The sequence below is a fragment of the Spermophilus citellus genome (assembly GCF_964194105.1).
Source record: "Spermophilus citellus genome assembly, chromosome: 6".
Taxonomy (NCBI): Eukaryota; Metazoa; Chordata; class Mammalia; order Rodentia; family Sciuridae; genus Spermophilus; species Spermophilus citellus.
In genome coordinates this window covers 132,856,982-132,879,799 of record NC_138187.1, presented here as the reverse complement: position 1 = coordinate 132,879,799, position 22,818 = coordinate 132,856,982, and the positions used below count along the sequence as shown (strand labels likewise).

General features: G+C 46.7%; 1 protein-coding gene across 2 annotated transcripts in view; it reads left to right on the top strand.

The window, feature by feature from the left end:
- The window catches only part of ATP2B4 (ATPase plasma membrane Ca2+ transporting 4), a 94,729-nt gene that overhangs the window by 47,519 nt on the left and 24,392 nt on the right, over positions 1–22,818 (top strand). For both annotated transcript variants that reach the window (XM_081299362.1, XM_081299363.1), the window contains exons 3-14: positions 10,066–10,263; positions 10,966–11,223; positions 11,779–11,904; positions 12,361–12,486; positions 13,604–13,639; positions 15,207–15,368; positions 17,859–18,073; positions 18,354–18,596; positions 19,208–19,449; positions 20,386–20,617; positions 21,793–21,972; positions 22,678–22,765. In XM_081299362.1, the coding sequence (XP_081155488.1) occupies positions 10,066–10,263; positions 10,966–11,223; positions 11,779–11,904; positions 12,361–12,486; positions 13,604–13,639; positions 15,207–15,368; positions 17,859–18,073; positions 18,354–18,596; positions 19,208–19,449; positions 20,386–20,617; positions 21,793–21,972; positions 22,678–22,765 (2,106 nt within the window). The remainder of the gene's footprint in view (positions 1–10,065; positions 10,264–10,965; positions 11,224–11,778; positions 11,905–12,360; positions 12,487–13,603; positions 13,640–15,206; positions 15,369–17,858; positions 18,074–18,353; positions 18,597–19,207; positions 19,450–20,385; positions 20,618–21,792; positions 21,973–22,677; positions 22,766–22,818) is intronic.

Sequence of the window (22,818 nt, the reverse complement as noted above, 5' to 3'; positions counted from 1 at the left end):
TTCCATTAGTAATTTTTTAGCCCCTAATTTCAATAGTGACCCCCTGGGATGGGAGACAAAGGATTAGGAACAAAGGACACAGAACAGCTAAGGCACAGGAATCTCTACCCAGGCAAGAGTGATATTGAGCTATTTAGTTGAGCAGGCAGAGAAAAGAGTATCAGTATCTGGGTACGCGTCCCCCTTCATCAGATGCTATTAAAAGCCAGCTTATTCACAGAAGACCACACTCAGGTGTCTGACAGCCTAGCATAATTTTGTTATCTGTGGGAGATCCTGTAGACTAGTAATAGGAAAAAAGAGATTACCTGTGCTTGAATTCTGGTTGGAAACCAATGTAAAGTAAATCTGGAATGATTGGAGCTGGGTGTTAGGATGCATACATGTGGTTCTAGCTACTCAGGATGCAGGGGCAGGAAGATCTTTCAAATCCACAAGTTCAAATCCAGTCTAGGCAACATATAGTGAGACCCCCATCTCAAAAAAAAAAAAAAAATGGGGGGGGAGCCTGGGTGCGTGGCACATATCTGCAATCCCAGCAGCTCTGGAGGCTGAGGCGGATTGGTTCATAGAGTATGGCCCTTTTATTTTTTGTGGAATGATTGCATATTTAATATAGACTTACAGTTATTTTTTTGTAATTTTTTTTTTTTTTTGCTATAGCTACTAAGAGGCCCTGTAAAACTTGAAATTTCTAACATTTCTGACACTAACATGGTTTTATTAGGCTTTATTTACCCGATTCTAAAGGCAGGTGGGACTTAATTTTAATATTCTCTCTCCTGGCTAAAGTTCTTACTTCCAGGTAGAAGGTGATGGAACAGTTTACATTCTCTGGCTCATTGTCTGCCCTCTCATGCTTAAGCAGCAACACAGAGACTCTCAAAAGCATGCAAAATTTTAAATTTTGTTTTGCATTTTACTGATTGGTAAAGTGTGCAGTGGTGACCAGATGCTCATGTTAGTACTATGCATGGGCTAGTTGGAGTAGGCATTGCCCCAGTGGCCTAGAGTTGAGTAGACTCAGGAAGACATGGAGGTGCTCAGGCATCTCAGCCTTCAACAGTAACCAGAAGCAAGGCTGAAAGTGTGAGCAGAAAGGAGAAATTTTAGGGAAGCAAGAAGAGGTGGAGGAGACTTGACAGAAGACATAAGTCTTGGGGCTGGGGATGTTTTGGGCAACACTTTAAACTTGGGAGACTGGGCTGGGGATGTGGCTCAAGCGGTAGCACGCTCGCCTGGCATGCGTGTGGCCCGGGTTCGATCCTCAGCACCACATACCAACAAAGATGTTGTGTCCGCCGAGAACTAAAAAATAAATATTAAAAAAAAAATTCTCTCTCTCTCTCCTCTCTCACTCTCTCTTTAAAAAAAAAAAAAAGAAGAAGAAGAAGACATAAGTCTAAATCTAAGTGACCAAAGATTTCAGTCTTTTATTGTTGTTGTTGTTGGTACTGGGGACCTAACCCAGGGGTGCTTTACCACTGAGCTACAACCCCAGGCCTTTTTTATTTTTTATTTTGAGACAGGGTCTCACTAAGTTGTGGAGGGTCTAGCTAAGTCGCCAAGGCTGGCCTTGATCTTGCAAGCCTCCTATCTCATCCTCTTGAGTGGGATTACTAGTGTGCCTGACTGATCCCAACTGAGATTTCAGTCTTTATGGATATGTAAAAGCTAAGATATAGGCCTAGGCTTCAACTCCTAAGTAAGCTATGCTGTCTTCGGTTTATCAGGAGGAAATATCTGAGCATTTTGCACCAATAGAATACTGTTCAGTGGCAGAGTGCTTGCCTCCTACATGTGAGGCACTGGGTTCAATCCTCAGCACCACATAAAAATAAATAAAACAAAATAAAGATATCGTGTCCATATATAACTATATATATATATTTTTTTAAAGAAACTTGTTTGCTTGTTTCTTTACAGAGTCAAATGTTCATCCCCTTCCTGTTATTGTCTCTTCATCCTTCCCCGCCCCTTTGCTACCCCAGCCTCTCTAAGCCTCAAATATCTGAGCAGTTCAGTTGACTTAGGCCAGAAGATAGGCGCTTATCTCTGCATGGTCCCCAGGGACATGTTCTTTCTTCCCCTTAGAACTTTACCATGTTGGTCCTCAGCTTTGCTACCTGATTTAGGAGGAAGAATGATATTTTCTGAAGAGGAGCAAGACCAGCAGTTATGGGGAGGGTCTGGGCCTAGAACAGAAAAAGCAGAGAAGGGCAGTCTTGAATAAGTAGTAAATAGAGTAGATCACTAATGGTGGGGCTTCTTTCATAAGGCTAAAGACGATTCAATTTCTGTTGAATTTGGATATAGAATATTGGTAGGGGGGTGGGATGTAGCTCAGGGGCAAAGCATTTGCCTCATATCCTCAGTTCAATCCCCAGTTCCAAAAAAAGAAATATAAGACAAAACAAAAGAATATTGGTAGGACTTTCTATTTTGTGTTCCCTTCATACCCTTCTAACGTCTGTTCTCTGAAGTGTGATAACAGTCCTCTGATCCCCTTTCAAGAATGTGCAAGAAGTATTTAAGTCCCACTTGGTACTGGGGCACAATGGTGAACGTGAAAGTATAGTCCCTCCTTCCACAGAGCTTAGAGAAGTTGCACATAAATTAGAGCAATTCCAGAAATATCGGCATAGTGCTACGTTGGGGAAGATTAGGGTGTTATGGGAACACAGTATGAAAACCTACACCAAAGAGACTTTGCAGAGAGGAAAGGGCTTTAGAAGCTAAAGATAAAACCCCTGTATCATCCAGGAGTTTCCTAGGGAAACTCCAGCGTGGCCATGCTCTATGGTAATTGTACCAGTTCCTGAATGTTCTTGGCTCATGATGCATCGTTGCCTTTCATAATTACTGAGTATCTGCTGGGATACTTTGGGGACCTGATATTCTTTGGGGAGTAGATGGCAGAAGAGGAGAGAATCTGTTTTAAGACAGCCCAAATTATGATTTTTGTTCGTTAACTTCAGGTTTTAGAATAACTAAAATATCTCCTTCCACCTTAAGATCTCTGGGACTTTACTGTGTTCCTATTACTGTGCCTTTTGAGGGCTGTGGCATGTTTTATTAAGAACTGTCTATACTTCCACTACCTGGGACATATTCAGACTGGGTTCTTCTTCAGCATGGAAGACTGAAATTTCTTTTTCTTCCTTTCTTTTTCTTCTTTTGGTGACACTAGGAGTGGAATGTAGAACCTCCTGTGTGTTAGGCAAGTGCTGTACCACTGAACTACATCCCACCCCTGAAGTTTCTAATAATGTTGTCAGCATAACAGGGAAAAAATCAGACACATACCCCCAATAAACATTCACCTACAATATGTCTATATTACTAGTAGTACTTCTGACTCTGAAAAGCTCTGATATTTCCCCCACACTCCAACAGATGCATGTGTGCCCCCATTCAGAGACCACTGCTTTAAGGGACCATTAGGGTTGGGGGAAGTGAGCACTAAGTAAGTGAATGTAGAATGGAAGAGATGGGGAAGGAGGAACGTAACTTCTTCTTTGATTTTCTTCCCTTTCTTTAAAACTCATCACAAAGAAGTTGGCAGTGTGGCGGTCGCCTACCTTCATGCCCTCTGCATGGTAGCCATCTCCTTGAACTCTTCCCTGCTTGTCCTAAAGGTGTCAAACCTCTTAATAGCAACTCACCTGGGCATGCCTGTAGAGATGGCATTCTGAGGACCACTCTGTCTGTTACACTTTGGGCACATATGTTAGCACTAGTTTTAAGATGTGAGAAAGTCTCACCATGAGAATATCTTGGAGGGCGGGGAAGAGGTGGAGGTGGGCAGCCAGCTCCAACAGCTCAGAAGGGGCCATCTCCACTGTCATGTTAAATAGTAGAGGCAAGGCCAATAGCTTCATCAAGAAATTCTTAGTTATGATTTTTAAAATTTTTTTTTAAATTTGTTCTAAAAAAAAACTAAAAATTTGTTCTAATTAGTTTTATGTGATGGTAGCATGCATTTTGATACAGTGTACAAAGTGGAGTACAACTTCTCATTCCTCTGGCTCTACATGGTGCAATTTTTGTTTTATTTTTATTTTTCATATGAGACAGGGTTTTACTAAGTTACCTAGGCTGGCCTTGAACTTGCCATCCTCCTGCCTTAGTCTTCCAAGTGCTAGGATTATAGACATGTGTCACCTGGCTCAAAAAGATTTTTGTATGACTTGGGGAAGTGACATCATCAGCCAGATGGTAGATAAATGGGGAAGACAAAAGAGCGAAGTGCCCTCCTTCTGTCCCTCCTCCCCACAGGGAATTCCCTAGTGTACTCTGGGAATTCCCTGTCTGATTTAAGTGCCTAGGACTGAATGAGGTCGGGGCAGCTGCTGGGCCTTTTCTCCCTAGCCCAACCCTGAGCTCCATGAATTCTTCTCCACCCAGCCCCTTGCCAGAGCTGGGCTTCTGGCTTAGCTGGCACAAAGCTGCCAGGCAGGGGCATCCACGTGGGACAGTGTGGCCAAGTCTTCTGCCCTGCCTTCTCCCCTGACCAGGCCCGGAAACCTTGATGCTACATCCTTCAGCAGCTCAGCAGCAGCTCCTGCAAATTTTTTGAGTTTGGCTTGATTTCATTTCATTTTTATTTATTTATCTATTTTGCAGTACCGAGGATCAAATCCAGGGCCTATACCTGCTAGGCAAGCACCTTACTAGTGAGCTATATATCCCAGCCCTGGTTTGATTTTTTTTTTTTTTTTAACTTTCTTGTTGCCTTGAACCATCCCTGGGGTGGGAGAGAGATGGCATTCCCTCTTTGGCTGAGACAGATATTACGTCTATTCTTAAAAATTAGCCTTTCACTCTTTTTATTTAGCTCCGAGGTGTGAGTACTGGGAATGTGATACTGGATGGCAGGAAGCACATGCATGCGGTACAGGAGAAGGTGACAGAGCAGAGGGCTGGCGACAGCACTTAGGGAGCTCTCTCTTCCCTGTGCCAGAGCTGGAGGGTTTTGTTTGTTTGTTTGTTTGTTCAAAAAAGGCCTAGAACGGTTGGGTGAAGGGAGTCTTGCCCTGAAGAAGAGCTCCTATACAGCCAGGCAGGCCAGGCTTTGGACCAGAATGAGGAAAGGAGAGAGCATTGTTTTCTAGTCCATCATCCTCTGCTCTGACCTTGAGTCGACTGCTTTATCTGAAGGGCCGAGAGTTCAGCAGATAGAGAATGTGCCCATGTTCGACATGGGTGTGTTGAGCTGGAGATGCTCAGTAGGGAAAGTACCCCGCAACCCTTGGAGGAGTGGTTTGGATTTGCAGCAGGAGCTGGCGCCATCCTGCAAGGCCCTCTGATCCCAAGACTCCCTTCCCCTTAGTCCAGGGTTTTAAGGTAGGACTTGAAAGGTTCCCCTCTCACTCATGCTGGGGATGAAACCCAGAGCCTCACACATACCAGGCAAGCTGCCTACTAATGAGCTACCTCCCCAGCCCTTGAAAGGTATGCTGATATCTATACTAAAAGAGTACTGCCTGCACACGAACCACATCTTTGTACTATCTGTGTGGGAGAGGCTTCTGCTGCCTCCTTTGGCAAGGTATCATAATTCAGACAGCTGGGAAGTCCCTTATGATGTCTGACCTATCCCCACCCTTTCTGGGGCTGAGCCGGTTCTGATAAAGGGTACTCTGCCTCCAACGTCCTTGGTATCTGGGCTGGGCTCCCAGTATCTTCCCTGACCCTGGGCCCTGCACAGACTCACAGCAGATGCAAATGTTCCCCTGCTGCTGGCTCATCCCGCCCAGCTTGGGCAGGGGCCTAGCAACTCCCAGCCTGGGGTGGGGGTGATGACTTCATGGCCTAACATTCTCTTTGCCTCTCCCAACTCTTGTGCACAGTCTGGTTCTCAGAGCCAAAGGCACTCCCCAGTTGGGTGGGGCTTTCTCTCTTATGTGCTTAAGAACAAAGTTTCCTCTCATTTTCCTGATGAATTTCTTGGGGAAACCCTTTCCTGTGTTTCCAGCATCCACTCTCTGCCAAGTCTTCCTTCCCCTTTCCAGGAGGCTGTGTGAATACTTGAGAAGCCACTGCAGAGATCAGGGCCCAAAACATTTTTTCTGGGCTGGACAAGTCTTTGTGCAAAATTAAACTGCTGAGATCAGGGCCTGAAAGCCTCACTGGGCTGAAAGAATTGGAATGGAAAGCCCAAAATTGGGGATTGGCTGAGCTCCCAGCCCCACATGGCTTTCCCTGAGCAGCGCCACATGTCAGAGAGGATTCCCAAGGCTATGACTGCTTACAGCCCCAAGCTGCCCTGCCCTGCCCTGCTGCAGAGCATGCTGGGAACTAGGACAGCCACTTGACTTCTTAAAGTAGCTATTATACGAGATCTTGGTGACTTCCAAGTGGAACAGAGAAATGAGTGGAAAATGGCAAAAAAGAAGCAAGTATGTGATTTTGAGGGTGTCCAGGGAAGAGCAGGCCTGACCTTGTATGGCTTCCATTGTCCTTCTTCATTTCCTGGATCTAAAAAAGGCCCTAAGGAGCCTTCTTTGAGCACAGAGTTTATAGGTTAGACTCGGATGGGCCGGATATCATCACCCTGATGACAGGAAATGGAGGACTAACTATTCCAACTGTAGACCATGGGAGCCACGCCAGCTTGCTCAGAGGTGGAGAAGAAAGCAGCGCGTCAGCCTGTTCCCCCCAGTGTAGGAAGTAGGGTGGCCTGTTCGCTGGGACCAAAGAGCATTCCCAGGAGGCAGAAACTTCAGTGCTAAAACCTGGCAAGCCCCAACAAAGTGGGGCTAGTTGGTGACATCTTACCCCTCTGGATACAGGTTAACATCCAGCTACCTCCTATGGGGGTATAGAGTGCCACTTAATAATTCAAGGAGTCCCATAACCTCTCTAGGCCTTGGTTTATTTATATATAAAATGGGTTCATAGTAACTGCCTCTTGGGATTGTGATGTTTTCATGGAAAGACACAGATGTGCCTAGTGAAGCTTCCAGAATATAGTAGTCATTTAAATGTTAGCAATCTTATTCATTACTCATTCATTCAGTTCATCTGACAAATTTGTATGTATACATTGTGCCAGGCAGGCTATGGGCCAGAAGATCAAAAGCAAAAATCCTACCCTTGTACAGGGGGACAGGTAAACACTCAGTGAATTAATCATACCCACAATAGGTGAGAATACTGGGATGAAAAAAATTTAGCAGGGTAAGGGGGGGTTGCGAGTGCTGCGGCAGAGAAGTTGCCATTCTAAATGCAGTCAGCTAGGTCAGTGTCTCCTGACGCAATAGTAGTACAGGGACTTGCAGGAGGTGAAGAAGTGAGCCCTACCCCAGGAAGAGGGCAAAGCTGGTGCAGAAGTCTGAAGTCCAAGCCTGTCTGAGACACTCAGAGAACAGAAGGAAAGCTGGCTGGGCTGGGCTCGAATTTGGTGAACATGGAAGAGCAGGGAAAGAGTGTGGTGGCTCATAAGGGACATTAGAGGCCATCATAATAAGGTTTTTATGCTCAGTTTCACTCCAAGCAAAAGCCAGAGGATTCTGAGCAGATAAATGGCATGTACTGCCTTGGGTCTTAAAAAAGATCTTCTGGCCACTGTGTAAAGAACAGGAGAGCATGGTGGAGCCGGGAGACACAGAAGACACCTGCAGTACCTCAGGCAAGAGATGCTGGTGGGAGACCAGCATGGTGGCAGTTGAAAATGGGAAGGGATTGGGCTTTGGATGTAACTTGAAGGTAGAGCTGGTAGGATTTCCTAATTAAAAGGGTATAGAAGATGAAAGAGAGACAGGGCGGGAGTCAAGGATGATCGTAAGGTATTAATGTGAGAGCTGAGAGGGCAATAGCCCTGCCCCCTACACACTCAGACCAGTGCTATTGGAATGCCCCTTATGATATTTAACATCTGCTGTCCTGCTTTACCCTCATAATGGTCTACAAACCCTTGTTGAAGGAGGGAAGTCATCTCCTCCTTCTGCATTTGAATACTACTTCTTTGAGGAATATCCCAGGTAGATTAAAAAATTATCAGAACTTATTTGGCCCTCCAGCCCAGTAATCCCAAGTTGACACAACCCTGCTATCTCTGGTTCCTGGGAGAAAGAACCACTGAGGCGCTGCCCACTGGCCACTCTGCCCTGCCTGCCTGGGCACCCAGATGGTCTACTAGAATGCACCTTCTGCGGTCCCTTGCTTTCCTTTCCTACCAGAAACCTGATTTCTCGGGGTGGAAGAGGCATGAGCATCTGGCAAGCAGCTCAACTTGCCCCTCAGCTTGAGGCCAGGTGAGGTACTTGGGCACTGGGCAGCAGGAGCCCTGGATCACAGCTTGGAACACCAGGTTCCTAGCCAGAAACCCGTTCTCTCTCCTAATACTAGCAAGGGCAAGTGGCTTCCACGCCCTCAGTGCTGACTACACAAGTATGGACCACAGCTGGTCCCCCACCCCCACTTCATCGCCAGCAGGCCCCTGCTCCCCAGCCCGGGCACATGAGTATCTTAAGAGCAACTGCTGGTGGTTTTGTTCTGGATGGGAAGTGGAGGCATCTCAGACCCTGCAAGCAATGCTCCCTTGTGTACCTGAGTTCCCATTTTTACAATCGTTTCCAGTAGAAGAGCCTTTCATGTTGACCGAGTATAAAGACATAATCTGGCATTGCTGCCTCCATTTTGTTCTTGCAGCTCCTTCCAACAAAGTTTCTCCTTCCCCTGGGTCCCCACAGCTGTTAACCATTTTTTCAAGACAAAGGTTGCCCCACCCTGCCTGTGGGGATCCCATCAAACCTGCAGCCAACAGCTTCCAGTGCCAGAGCCAGGACTAATCTGCTGCAGTGTGTAAACTAACTCTATGAATGCCAACTGCATTAACCACCACATCGGGATTCCACCCCCTGCCTTAAAGAGTAACCTTTCTGGGGCCCAGGAGAGGGGCCTAAATTCTCAAGAAGGCACTTAAAATAACTGCCTATCTCTTTTCCCTAGAATGTGTGCCTAGAGTATGTGTGTGGTATTTGCATTGTCACGTGGTTATGTGTATTGTGTGTCTGCAGTATGTTTGTATCTGTTGTATGTGGTGTGTGCGCATGAAAGTATGTCAGCATACATGTGCGTTGGTAGGGAGGATGCTGGGAATCCTGTAGTATCTGAAAACTTTGTGGCCTTGCCTTTCTTGTTTTCTTTCTATTCAACCTGAATATCAGTAGTACTTGTATTAGTACCTAAAAGTACTTAGCTCTTGGTAAAATAGTAGTACCTCTTAGTGGTGTGTGTAAGAGAGACAGAGACACAGAAAAGCAGGGGCATGTGTGCTTAAAGGGTATGACTGTAAGTTACAGTCAAAACCTCTGCTCTGATGATCTGCGGTCTCTGGAACTTGGAATCAGGACACATGGGTGGGCTCTGTCTCTATCTTGAGGTGACCTTAAGAAGGTAACTAGTTCTCGTTGGCCTTTATTGTGAGCCAATGGGTGGAAGCTGATGCTATGCAAGTCATCACCGGCATTCCCATGTCAATATGAGAGAAAATTCTGTGGTTATCACAAGGAACATGTTAATATTCATGTTCTAAGAGCTGGAGCCTGCAGCATGCTCCATGAAGAGGAGGTGAAGTTCTGCATCTAGGTCAGCTTGCCCTGGTTACTAAGAGAAGCCAGCAGGCCCTGTCCTGCGGCCAACTTGTCATACTTTGCCCATTTTTAAACTAAAAGCTCCACACCTGCCAAGTCCTGAGCAAATTGGGATGGTTGGTCACCCTAGCTGGGTCTTATGTTTGGGTGGATCGGGAAGCGAGGAGCCCTTTTTTTTAAAAGAGGGCTTTTAGCCAGGTGTGGTGGCACACGCTTGTCATCCCAGCCGCTTGGGAGGCTGAGGCAGAAGGATCACAAGTTCAAAGCCAGCCTCAGCAACTTAGCAAGGCCTTAAGTAACTCAGTGAGACCCTGTCTCTAAATATACAAAAAAGGACTGTTACTCAGTGGTTAAGTGCCCCTGGGTTCAATCCCTAGTCCAAAAAAAAAAGAAAGAAAAAGGCTTTAAACAGCCTTATTTCCATTGTTTTGTTCTCATTCTTGATCCACCCCTGTCTCCTTTTCAGGTCTCTCCGGGAACCCTGCAGATCTGGAGAAACGTAGAATCGTGTTTGGACAGAATTTAATCCCCCCAAAAAAGCCCAAGACCTTCTTAGAATTAGTATGGGAAGCCCTTCAAGATGTCACACTCATCATCCTGGAGATTGCAGCCATTATCTCCCTGGTCCTGTCCTTTTATCGCCCCCCTGGTGAACAAAATGAACGTGAGTGTCTAAACAGCTCAGCATGACTGGAATCTGGGTTCTTTCCACTACCACCAAACCATGCTTAGTAGTGACTGACAAGGTCCAGCATCAGCCCCCACACCCCCACCATCCAGTGGGCTCTCCATAGGAAACCAGCTGGCAGCTAGTAAGCTACTCCTTGAACCCATTCTGACTCCAGGGTTTCCCGCCTTCTCCCGTCCCTTCAAATCCTTATTCAGAATGCCATGGTTCCAATACCCTTACCCAACCCAACAAAGCCCTGCTTCTCCAAGTGTGCCCACCTCTTTTCTGGCATCAGGGGAACTATCAGGAAGAGCCTAGCCCCACTGGGAATCTTAAGTTCTTGACATGTGATTTGCGTTGACATATTTTGTTGGTCATTTGCTTCTTTTGCATTAACACAAATAGATATGGTGGTGGTGAGACAACACTCAATCCTGCTAACTTCTGATTTCCTCAGAAGATAGCTCTTCTGCCTGGGTTTTATTTTATTTATTTGTTTGTTTGTTTATTGGTGGTGCTAGGGATTGAACCCAGGGCCTTGGGTATGCTTGGCAAGTGCTCTGCCATATCCCCGGCCCCAGTGGGTTTATTTTCTATTTTCTCTTTTCCTCACTGTTCATTCTGTGGAGCCTTGGTAGTGTTACCCTCATTTCAACAAAAGCTCTCAGTAACTATTTCTCTCCCTTCCCTGGCTAGTGTGTGGCGAATCCGTAAGTAGCCCAGATGACGAAGGGGAGGCAGAAGCTGGCTGGATCGAGGGGGCAGCCATTCTGTTCTCAGTGATCATCGTGGTGTTAGTGACAGCTTTTAATGATTGGAGCAAGGAGAAACAGTTCCGGGGACTGCAGAGCCGCATTGAACAGGAGCAAAAATTCTCCATTATTCGAAATGGTCAGCTCATTCAGCTCCCTGTGGCCGAGATTGTGGTGGGTGACATCGCCCAAATCAAATACGGTGAGACCTCCATGTTTTCTATACCTGGGTAACCCCAATGTTTGAGGTGTAGGTCCTTTGGCAAAAGGGGGCTGGGAATTGGTAAAAACCCCAAAAGATAAGCTCCCATATTATGTTAATGTCTAAATTAGAATTTAAGGAAATCGTGGAAAGGAATTTCAAAGAAAGCAATGGAAAATATTCTCCCAAAAGACTGTCAGATTTGTACCCTATGTGCCTGAAGATCAAAAGTATATTGTTTGAATTATAATACCTGGAAGGGAAAAGGAATCTTGTCCAAAGCTCTACAGAGCTGAAGTTATCTTTCTTTTTATTTTTTGTGGTGCTGGGGATGGAACCCAGGACCTTGTGTGTGCTCAGCACAGGCTCTTCCTCTGAGTCACACCCAGTTCTCGAGTTGTCTTTTAGAGGCTCTCCAGGTCCTACCTGGCCATTTCCCTATAAGTGGGGCCCATGGGAGCAGCCCTGAGATAGAATGGCGGAGTTAGAGGTCCCCACGCTCTTCCAGGATCTTACCTGCTCTCCTTCACTGTCCCTTTCCCCTTTGTGCACCAGGTGATCTGCTGCCTGCAGACGGAATCCTGATCCAGGGAAATGATCTGAAGATTGATGAGAGCTCTCTGACAGGAGAATCAGACCATGTCAGGAAGTCACTGGAAAAAGACCCCATGTTGCTGGCAGGTATAGTCTCCAGCTGCCCAAGTTTCCATTCTGCCTCCCCAGGAGAGCCAGGCGATGAGTTCCAGGTCCTGCTCTCTCTTCCAGCTCTGTCCCATCTCCTTCCCTTGGGTTCAGCTGGGGCAGTAGCATACTGGTGGGTTGCATACAAGGATGTCAGGCAAGCCGAAAGAGACTTTCTGTGAAACAGATGCTGAAGTGATCTTGGAGGGGCGCTGGTAATTGGGAGGAGGATGAAGAGAGGGCTAACTCTAAAACAGATACACCTTCCTTCTTACCCTTACTTCACTTGGTCTGTTCTAAATGTGCCTAGCTCTTCGCTTTTTCTTACTGTCTGCTAAGTGTATCCTTATCCGTGGGGGTAGGGAAGTACTTGTTTTTTAAAGTTTCTGTTTTACACCAATTCATGGCTAGGAATAAAAAGCAATACTCCTTCCCATCTTCTCCTTTCCCATATAGGGACCCATGTGATGGAAGGTTCTGGCAGGATGGTGGTGACTGCTGTGGGGATCAACTCCCAGACAGGAATCATTTTTACCCTCTTAGGGGTACATGAAGATGAAGAGGAGGTGAAAAAGAAGAAAGGTGAGGGGCACTTGGGCATTTACAGTGAGATTCTCTTTCTTCTTATCCCCATGGGTGAGCTAGAAGCAAGGGCTCAGATCTGGATGGAAAGCCTGGTTGGGAGAACCTGACAGAATGAAGAGGGCAGATATCCAAACTCCATGCCAAGATGTAAATGTGAACCGTGGCTCTTGGGGAGCTCTGATGAAAACCAGACCCTGCTCGAGGCTCCCGAATCAGGCTGCTTTGAGGCCTCAATTCCTGTGTCTTTGGAAGGTTGTAAAGAGTTGAATTAAACCTGCCCAAAATGAGCCAGCAGGTGAAACAAACTGTACTCCATGTACTCCTCCTCCCCTACTTTCTTCCTCAAAGAAGGGGAAGCTGCTAAGAGGAAACTGACCTGAAGAATAAAATTGATTCCTGCCGAAACTACAGGCTCTTGGTGGAAGAGACACAGCTAGAAGAGTGGGACAGAGGTGACGCCAGCCCAGTCTTTGCCATTCCCTTACTTGCTCCTCCTAATCAGGGCTAATAGGAGAAAGAGGAAAAGATACTAAAACAAAATCTAGACTTTTCCCTGAGCATTCCTTCATCCCTTTGGGAAGAGAAGGATTTCTGCTACTTGACAGGAGGATTATCTTGGGCTATTTAGTAGAGGGCAGTTTATGAGCAGGAAGCAACACATTCTCTGGGCACAAGACCACTCATTTCCTCAGCCATCTGCGGGTGAATAAGGAGAAAGCTTGAACTGACATGAAGACACCTTACAAGGCCTTTGCCATTGGGCAGAAACAGTTCCCACCTCTCACTCCCTAACCCTCACCCCATTTTTCCAAGAGATCTGACTCCAGCCAGAGCACCCTCCCTCTTAGTGGCAGCCATGCTCCAAGAGAGAGCGGCTCAGGTGTGAACGTGTGTCACCTGCATGAGTGCTCTGCTCACATCCCAAGGATTCAGTAGACCTCTGGGAGGAATGAGAGCAGAGACGTGAGCTCCCTTTACATTTATTTGCTTTCCCTGCAACCCACTCCTTCATGTGGCCCTTCTGGGCTCAGAGCAGGACAGACAAATTGGATATCTGATCTCTTAATAGTCACTTTGGGTCTCCACCCCACTTTTTTCTTTCTTGTTTAAACAGGTAAAAAACAAGGAGTCCCTGAAAATCGCAACAAAGGTAACCTCTCTACCCATTCATTTACCATCTCTACCTGTCCTCGCTCAAATCAGACTTTTCCAGGCCATCTGCCTTCTCCCCTCTCCTCTTCATCATCTGTTACCTGCTGCTCTGGCCCAGATGTTGAGGAAGGTGCAGAGATGGGGTGGGCCCAAGGCCCCAGTCCCAGTCTGAGACGGGACAGCAGCACCCTCTGCTGTTAGCTCGCAGAACCTCATGTCATGGTTTCTCTTGGTTGTGGGATTGAGCTGCTCTTCCCAGGGTGTTGAACTCTGCTTCATTGCCCTGGCCAGCCAGATTTAAATGCCATCAGTTCCCGGGTCTGGGGTTCAAATGGTGGGGGGCATTGAGGTGGGAAGTCCCTGCACCCTCCTCTTCTGGCTTTGTCATCGATGTCCTCTTCTGGTCTGAATTCCTCCTCTGCTGGTCTTCTCAGAGGTCCTTGGAGAGTGCCCTTTCTCTCAGCCTCTTTCCCCACCTCTTTCTTGTTCTCTCCACGGTCTGTTTTGTTTCTCCTGGTCTGGTGTGCGTTTCTCTTGGTGGCTGTGTTTACATCTCTTGTCTCTGTCTTATTTGTGAGTCTGACAGCAGAGACTATCTCAGGAAAGGCCTCCTAAGTCAAAGACTGAGCTCTGCGGGGCTGAAGCTGGACGGATGCTAGGAGCCAGCAAGAACTGCTTTCTTGAGACAGCTCCTAGAGAATATTTTTCCTTTGTAAACATTATCATAGTAGTCTTTATAAAGTAAGTCAACATGTTGGAGAACCAAGGCTGAGCAAAACTAGTTCTTTAATTTTAGGTCTCTGCTCTTCTTTTAAAAGCACAATGGATTTATATGTCTGTCTTTATCCCTGCTTCCTCTTATTCCAGGGGGTCCCGTTATACCAGCTTCTTCCCTTTCCCCCAAAGACTTAACCCCAGGTTCTACTCTGCATCTCCCACTCCCTACCTTTTCAGGCATGGGAGAAGGGGGATTTTCTTCCTGTCCTTCAACTTATTTAAGAAGGAGCTGGGAAATACCTTGGGTCTTGAGTCTGTGTTTCTTCCCGGGGGTGGGGGGATACACACACACACACACACACACACACACACACACACACACACACAAAGAGAGAGAAAGAGAGAAATGAACCTTTTAACAGAGCGAGTTAGAACTTCATGCTCTAGCCTTTCCCTTCAGCCCCTTTCTGCAGTAAACAGTGATTTTAAGAACAGCATTCCAGGAAGGATGGTTATTGGTAATAGCGTTTAGTGGCGTGATTAATCCCCTTGCTGGAATAAACCTGGCTTGAGGATCTGAGGTGATGCCAGGAAGCTGCCACTGAAGAGGAAATCCAGGCCCTAAAAGCACCCCGTTTCATTTCCAGTTGTTAAACTACCATTGTAAAGGCCCTTATAGAGCACTGAAGCAAATTCCGTGTCTGGCATGGGGTGAGAGTGGTCAGAAATGACGTCAGGGACCCAAGGTATATTCCTGGAAGAAAACTGAAGGGTTCTCGTTTCTACCTGTCTGCCACTCCATGCTGTCGCCTTGCCCGCTCACTTGACTCTTTATGTGTGCACCCTAGCAAAGACCCAAGATGGAGTGGCCTTGGAAATCCAGCCACTCAACAGCCAGGATGGGGCCGACAATGAGGAGAAGGAGAAGAAGGTAGTCAAGGTGCCCAAGAAGGAGAAGTCGGTGCTGCAGGGCAAGCTGACGCGCTTGGCTGTTCACATCGGGAAAGCCGGTGAGTCTGGTGGAGCCTGCCTCTTGCAGCTTACCAGTGCCCCCTCCAGCCACTCTGCTTGCTCACTGCCTGAATCCCAACCAGGACTGGCAGAAGGAAGCTGAAACTTCAGAGTGGCTAATGGAGTCCAGCTGGTTGTATCCCTATCTTTGCCACAATTTGGCCACTGCCTAGGCTTTTTCAGAGAGAAATGTTTTCCTGTGTGTCAGGGTTAACAGCCCTAAGGTCTCTTTCATCCAAACAAATGGGAAGTGCAGAGCACATTACCACAACAGGGACATTGACTTTAGCCAGGAAGAAGGCTCCAATAACTGGCCTGTCTCTGGTTTTGGTTTATAAATTCCTTCAGGATAGAGGAGGCTGCCGTTTGCTAGAGGCAGTTCCAATGCATATTGATAGCTCGTGGCCCAGCACAGAGCAGTGACTAAAAAGTAAAGACTGGAGGGGCAAAGAAGACACTGGTTAGAGAGGCTCTCTCTCCAGAGCAGGACCACCAAGTGTGCTCCTGGGCCACCTGCACGCCTGTGTCTTCCCCATCACTACCTGGGCACACTCTACCACCTTCTTTCAGAGGTAGGGGAGGAGTGGGAAGAGGGAGCAAAAGGAAGATCGCTCCCAAATGGAATGTCCCCCAAGGTGTGATCTATCCCACTGTGTAATCTCTGAGCCCACCCTTCTGTTTGCCGCCATCCTAATCAACACATCTGTGTGTATATGGTTCACCAGGCGTTCTTGTTGAAGTGTAGATTTGGTTCAGCAGGTCTGCAGTGCAGCCTGAGATTCTGCATTTCTAACAAGTCCCCCAGCAGGACAGCACTGCTAATCCATGAAGCTTGCATCGGGTAGCAAAGATCTCTGCCGCCCACTACTGCAGCCACTAATCATGTGTGGCTCTTTCCATTTAAATTAATTAAAATAAAATAGAGTGAGAAATTCAGTTCCTCCATCACATTAGCCACATTTTAAATGATCAATAGCCCCGGGTGGCCAGTGTTTACCTTATCAGACAGCACAAATTGAGGACATTTTTAAGCACTTCTGAAATATTTTTAAGCACTCTATGGGAGTGAGTTGGCCCAGCCTATTCATTCAGTCTAGTACCCGGCTAATTTTAATTACCTTGAAATCTCTTGCATATAAACTCTACATGGATGAGATGAATTGAAGACGCAGAAGCAAGTTATTGAGCCTGATACATGGGTTTGAAACACTGAAGAGACATTGCCTAACCCTGTTGTTCTCCCCATCCCGGTCTTATTCTTCTTTGGGGATATGAACTACCTGAAAATTGGCCACTAGTTTCCTCTGTTTTTGTATTTCACATATTGAGCCGGGCCAGGACTGGGGTGGGCAAGAGAGGTAATTTTATACCATAGGTGAGTATCTTTCTAATTTCCTACTACAAGTGCCTTGCTTCCTCTCCCTAGGCATGCCCTAATCAAGTGAAGTACAAATGAATGTGCTTCCGTTGCTATCTTCATCCTCTAGGCTCACCCTGTGGTCCCTCAGGCAAAGCCAAGGCCAAAACCAGAGCATGGTTTCAAACAGAGCTTTAGTGCTAAACACTGCAACAAGCAGGTACAGACATGCCCAGATATTGATCCTTTCAGCCCTCAGGGTAGCCAGTGGGTTCTTTTTTTGAGGGCGGGGTGATTTTTTTTAACCCTTGAATAGATTCTTCCATTTATCTCAAGGTGAATGAAGTAAGGTGACCTAAGGTGTCCTAGGTGGCTTGGGTCTTTATTGATTTTAGCACTGAAAGTCCCATATCCCAGGAAATTGTTTGGTCTCAGGCAAACCAGGATGATTGGGTCACCCTTCCAGCATGCCATTCCAGAAACCTCTCGGTGTCTTACTTTTCCCATCTTAAAAAAGAGCGATAATCGTAACCTGTCTCGTGGGGTTATTGTAAGGTGGTTGTAAAGGGCTTGCCTGGCCAACAGTTGGGGCTAGTAAATTTTGGCTATTATTATCATCTTCTGTGTATGCTGTGATAGAAGAAGGGTTGAGAGGACCACTTCCTAGGGTTAGCCACATAAGTGATGTGCTAGCATCTCTGATGGAGTTGTGAATTTTCTGATATTCATGGCTAGTAGGGGAGAAGTCAAAATCCATAAACTGCTAATGAATGAACAAACACAGTCACTACATTATGAATTGTGGGATAGAGTCATAGAATGCTGTTTTGGAAAGCAGACCAACCCCCTTATTTGTGAATGAGGAGTTTGAGCCAAAACATAGGTCCCGAGAGGTCAACAACTAGTCTAAAGCCATGAGTCAAGTTAGTGACATGCTGAGAAAAAAGCATGTATCTTTGGAACCACTGTCTTTCCCTCTCACCACAGTGTGCAAGCAACAGAGAGTGAGGAGAAGATTTTAATATGACTTCCTGAAGACCGTGGTTTTAAAAGTTAGTAGAAAGGCTACAGCTCATGCTAATCCATTACAATGTCTCCAAGCCTGTGTTCATGCACTCGTTTCCCCGGACAGGCCTGTTCATGTCTGCTCTCACGGTCATCATCCTGATTCTGTATTTTGTGATTGACAACTTTGTGATACATCGAAGACCATGGCTACCTGAGTGTACCCCTATTTACATCCAGTACTTTGTCAAATTCTTCATCATCGGTATCACTGTGCTGGTGGTAGCTGTGCCAGAGGGGCTTCCACTAGCTGTCACCATCTCACTGGCCTACTCTGTGAAGGTGAGACTGAAACAATCCTGTGTCTTCTTTGGGGACAGACATGGGAGGGGAGGATACCATGTACCTTTGATGAAAGCTTAGAAAGCGCATTCTATCCTCTACAGACTTTGGGTGGCCTCACAAACGCAGTACTTAGCACTGTGGGAGAGCCACGTCAGTGAGTTACGATAGCATTTAAATAAATCAGTAGAACTAGAAAGTGAAATGTGGAGAGATGTTAGCTAGGCCATGAAATTTGACCCAGTGGGTCCTCGCAAGCCTTTTCTCTTTTTCTTTGTAGAAAATGATGAAAGATAATAACCTGGTACGGCACTTGGATGCCTGTGAGACAATGGGCAACGCCACAGCCATTTGCTCTGATAAGACAGGCACGTTGACCATGAACCGCATGACAGTGGTGCAAGCCTATATTGGAGGCACTCATTACCATCAGATCCCAAGCCCTGACATCTTCCTGCCCAGGGTCCTGGACCTCATTGTCAATGGCATTTCTATCAACTCTGCTTACACCTCCAAGATTCTGGTGAGCTCTCCATTTGCCTGGGCATTTAGAATGGGTGGTTAGAGGGAACACTAATTTTCCCACGGACAAATCCCCTCTTAAATAAGGGGATTTTTACCTGAATTGCCATCCTTCATCCCATTTTTCACTCCTGATTAGACATGTTTGGGGTGAGTCTAGAGAATGATCCACAGAAGGAGATGGAGGGTTGGGTGTAAGGACCTGTGGGGATGTATGGCCACTAAATGCTCTTCACTTACCACGTAACAGCAGTGTCTCTAAGGAGGGAACCCCTACTCACAGCAGACTAGGGCTTATCAGGAGTGAATTACCCACTTTCCAGAAACCAAAAGACGGTATTAGAATAAGACCCATATAGGGTGATGCCTGCACTGCTGCTGGAGCAAACTGTCATATTCCTAAAAACCTTGATGGTTCTGGGATCAAGGTCACTACTGACCACTGTCTGCTGACCCTTGCAAAAAAAAAAAAGTGTGCCTCTGCCACAGGCTCTGAAGATATCTGAAATTTTTGTAAGGGAGTTCATACCTTTCTAAGTTCCCTCTCTGGTCAAAGTATCTTATTCACCAGCCCCATGTCTTTTTTTTTTTTTTTTTTTTTTTTGTCCTCAGCCTCCAGAGAAGGAGGGAGGCCTGGCACGGCAGGTGGGCAACAAGACCGAATGTGCTCTGCTGGGCTTTGTCACTGATCTGAAGCAGGATTACCAGGCAGTGCGCAGTGAACTGCCCGAGGAGAAGCTCTACAAGGTGTACACCTTCAACTCGGTGCGCAAGTCCATGAGCACGGTCATCAGGAAGCCAGGAGGTGGCTTCCGCATGTTCAGCAAGGGCGCTTCAGAGATCATCTTGCGCAAGTGAGCACCCTTCAGCCCTCTTCCCTTCAAGACCCTCCCCCGAGGAAGGTCTGGGCAACATGCCCCACACTGAACACATCTGAGTAAGCGAGCCCCCAGTCAAGAGGCAATATCTAACTGACATCTGAGCTTTTTCCTTAGGCCAAGTATTGTTTTTAAATACTTCAGGTGACTCCTTTTATTTAATCACAACTCAGTGAGGCGGGTACAAACATCACCCCTAATTTACAGATGAGGACACAGAAGTTCAGGGAAGTTACACAACTTGCTCGAGGAGATACCACTGATAGTGGTATAGCCAGGATTCAGACCTGGACCACCTGAACTTCCATTTCCTGATCTGAAAACGGTCATCCTCAGAGTGCCAGCCATCTTACTGTGGTTGAATGATTCAATGTACATAAAGCAAATACTAGCAATGTTGGTTCTGTTTCCTTTTCTTTTCCATCCTTAATTCTAATTACAGGGAGGTTGTATAATTAAAAAGTGGCTAGGCTCCCCATGGGTAAAAGTTGACCCAGTTTGGGTCGAGGGCCAACAGGGCTGAAATAACTAGTGCTTCAACTTGGCTTTAGCCACCTTCTTTTAATCAATGCATTCTTCTTTAGCACCAACCCCATGCATTATTCTAGATTGAGAAAGTTTCTCTGCTTTTAAGAAGTTCAAAAGAGCAGGTGATCCACAAATCACTAAGCCTTGGGTAAGAATGAGTAGCATGGAAAAATCACACTCCCACTCACCCATGCCTTACTCAATCCACAGGCCACCCCACCTTGGAAAGAGGGAGTCAGCTACCCAGCTATAGATAAAGGAGATACTGGACTGAGGAATGATGTCTTTTAGAATAATGCAGAGTTGCCAGAATGTCTGCAAATGATTATAGAGGCAGACCCGGTGGGAAGGGAGAGGCTGCTTTCTGACCATGTGCTTCCCTAGGTGTAATCGGATCCTGGACAAGAAAGGGGAAGCAATGCCATTCAAGAATAAGGACCGAGATGATATGATACGCAATGTCATTGAGCCTATGGCCTGTGGGGGACTCCGGACTATCTGCATAGCTTACCGGGATTTTGATGGTGAAGAGCCCTCATGGGACAATGAGAATGAAATTGTCACTGAGCTGACCTGTATCGCAGTGTTGGGCATTGAGGACCCTGTGCGCCCGGAGGTAAGACTTTGTGTTGGAGAAAGAGCAAGAAAACATAACTGACAGTCTCCTAATGGCTTCTGGGCCCAAGTACAGGTCCAGTGTGTCCTAATGAGAAGACACAGAAAGTCACAGAAAGTAGATACTAATTCTTTGTCTAGTTATGACCTCAGTCAGGCAAGTTGCCTAACTGCTTCTCACTTTTAGACCTGGATGTTCCTGTGCCTGCTACTTCCCACAACTGCTATAGTGTGCAAATCAGCAGAAAGTGGTCTGGCTTGTTGCCCAGACCTTCCTGGGGGAGGGTCTTAAAGGGAAGAGGGCCGAAAGGTGCTCACTTGCGCAAGATGATCTGTTCAGTGCTGTTCAAGTGGTAAAAAATCGAAGGTTTTATTGGCCTTATTATTTAGTACTTATTATTTAATCAGGCCTGGCGTGGTGGCGCATGCTTGTAATCCCAGCGGCTCAGGAGGCTGAGGCAGGAGGATCTAAAGTTCAAAGCCAGCCTCAGCAACTTAGTGAGACCCTGTCTCAAAATAAAATATAAAAGGGCTGAGGATGTGACTTAGTAGTTAAGCGCCCCTGGGTTCAATCCTTGGTACCAAATAGGGAGAAAGAGAATGGTCAGGAGGCAGAATTAACTGGGATGCCAAATTTGTCTTTAGCAGCCTTGTATCAACCAGCACCTTCTTTTCAAACAGTCCCTAGGTGCTGAATGCTATTCTAACACAAAAGGGGATTGAAAACATCTCTGCTTCAGAGAAGTGCAGATAGATGGACTGGTGATTGTCAAGGCCAAGCCTGGCAAGGGTGTCCTGCATTTGGAAGATGACAAAGAACTGATATGCCTGGAGCCAAAGCCAGGCCAGTAGAGAGTGGTCAGCTAGGGAGGAAAGCAGTGGCCACAGCTCCAAACGCTGTCCATGTCCTGTCAAGGAGTCTGGATTGTAGGTGGAAAGTAAGCATTGGCTTCAGAAGAAAATTTCCCTTTGAACTCATGGGACAGTTGATGAAATATGCTTATGACTGTTGTGAGCTGGACAGAAATGAGGCGGGACCAAGTGATTCAAAAATGGCCAACCAAATGTAGCCCATGCCCCATGGCACAGCTTCTCTGTTGAAGGGACAGCTGAATAAGCAGTTTACTAGATGTTCCATTCCCGCATCCACCTTTCCTTGTTCTTTGCTCTCCACAGGTACCGCAAGCTATTGCCAACTGCAAAAGAGCTGGCATTACTGTCAGAATGGTGACGGGTGACAATATCAACACAGCCCGAGCCATCGCCACCAAATGTGGCATTCTGACACCTGGAGAGGACTTCTTGTGTTTAGAAGGCAAAGAATTCAACAGACTCATTCGCAATGAGAAGGGTGAGGTAAGTCCTGGGTGAGAGGAACCAGGGCCTCCCTTGTCAAGGAAAAGGCTGATGTTATCATGAGGCACCTGGGACACATGGGAGAAGTGGCTGTTTCTAGACTGAAATCTATTTACAGCCAAGCAGCTCTTTCCACCAAAGCTGCTCAGATGGTAGTGTGCAGAGCTGTCTTCTCATTGTCTTCATTCACAAGTTATCTTTGGAGTCAGTGTCACCGACTTTTCATTTCTTCCATTTTTTTCAGTCATGGGATGATTTTGTACTGATTTTCCCCTACTCACCCCTCCCACATCACTGCCCAGTGGTGACTGGTGACATAGGTTTGTAAGAGAATGTGGTCTGAATGTGGAGCAGAACAAATCTTCCTGGTCTACCCAGAGATCAAACCTAAGACCTCGGAAGTACCACTTGAGCCACCTGACTGAGCAGCTGACCCTGCACCTCCTGTCAAGGGTCTAAGAAATAAGGATTGGCTCCCAGGTGGGAAATGGGAGGCAACTAAGACAAGCGGGGCCTGAGTGGATACCACCAGTGAATCCTCCCTTGGATACCGAGTTGGTGGTTTCATCTTCACACGGGGCAGGATAAGGGTGATGGGGCTATGGAATCCCAACTCCCCCGGAAGCTCAGATTATGTGAAAAAGTAGGCTTTTCCTGCATGGCTGATCTGCGCGTGACTGATATGGGTGTGTCTGGTGTTGGCAGGTAGAACAAGAAAAGCTAGACAAGATCTGGCCTAAGCTTCGGGTGCTGGCGCGGTCTTCCCCCACTGACAAGCACACGCTGGTGAAAGGTGAGGTTGGCTCCTAAGTGGGTGCCCATGATAGATGAAGACAGGCTGGGGCC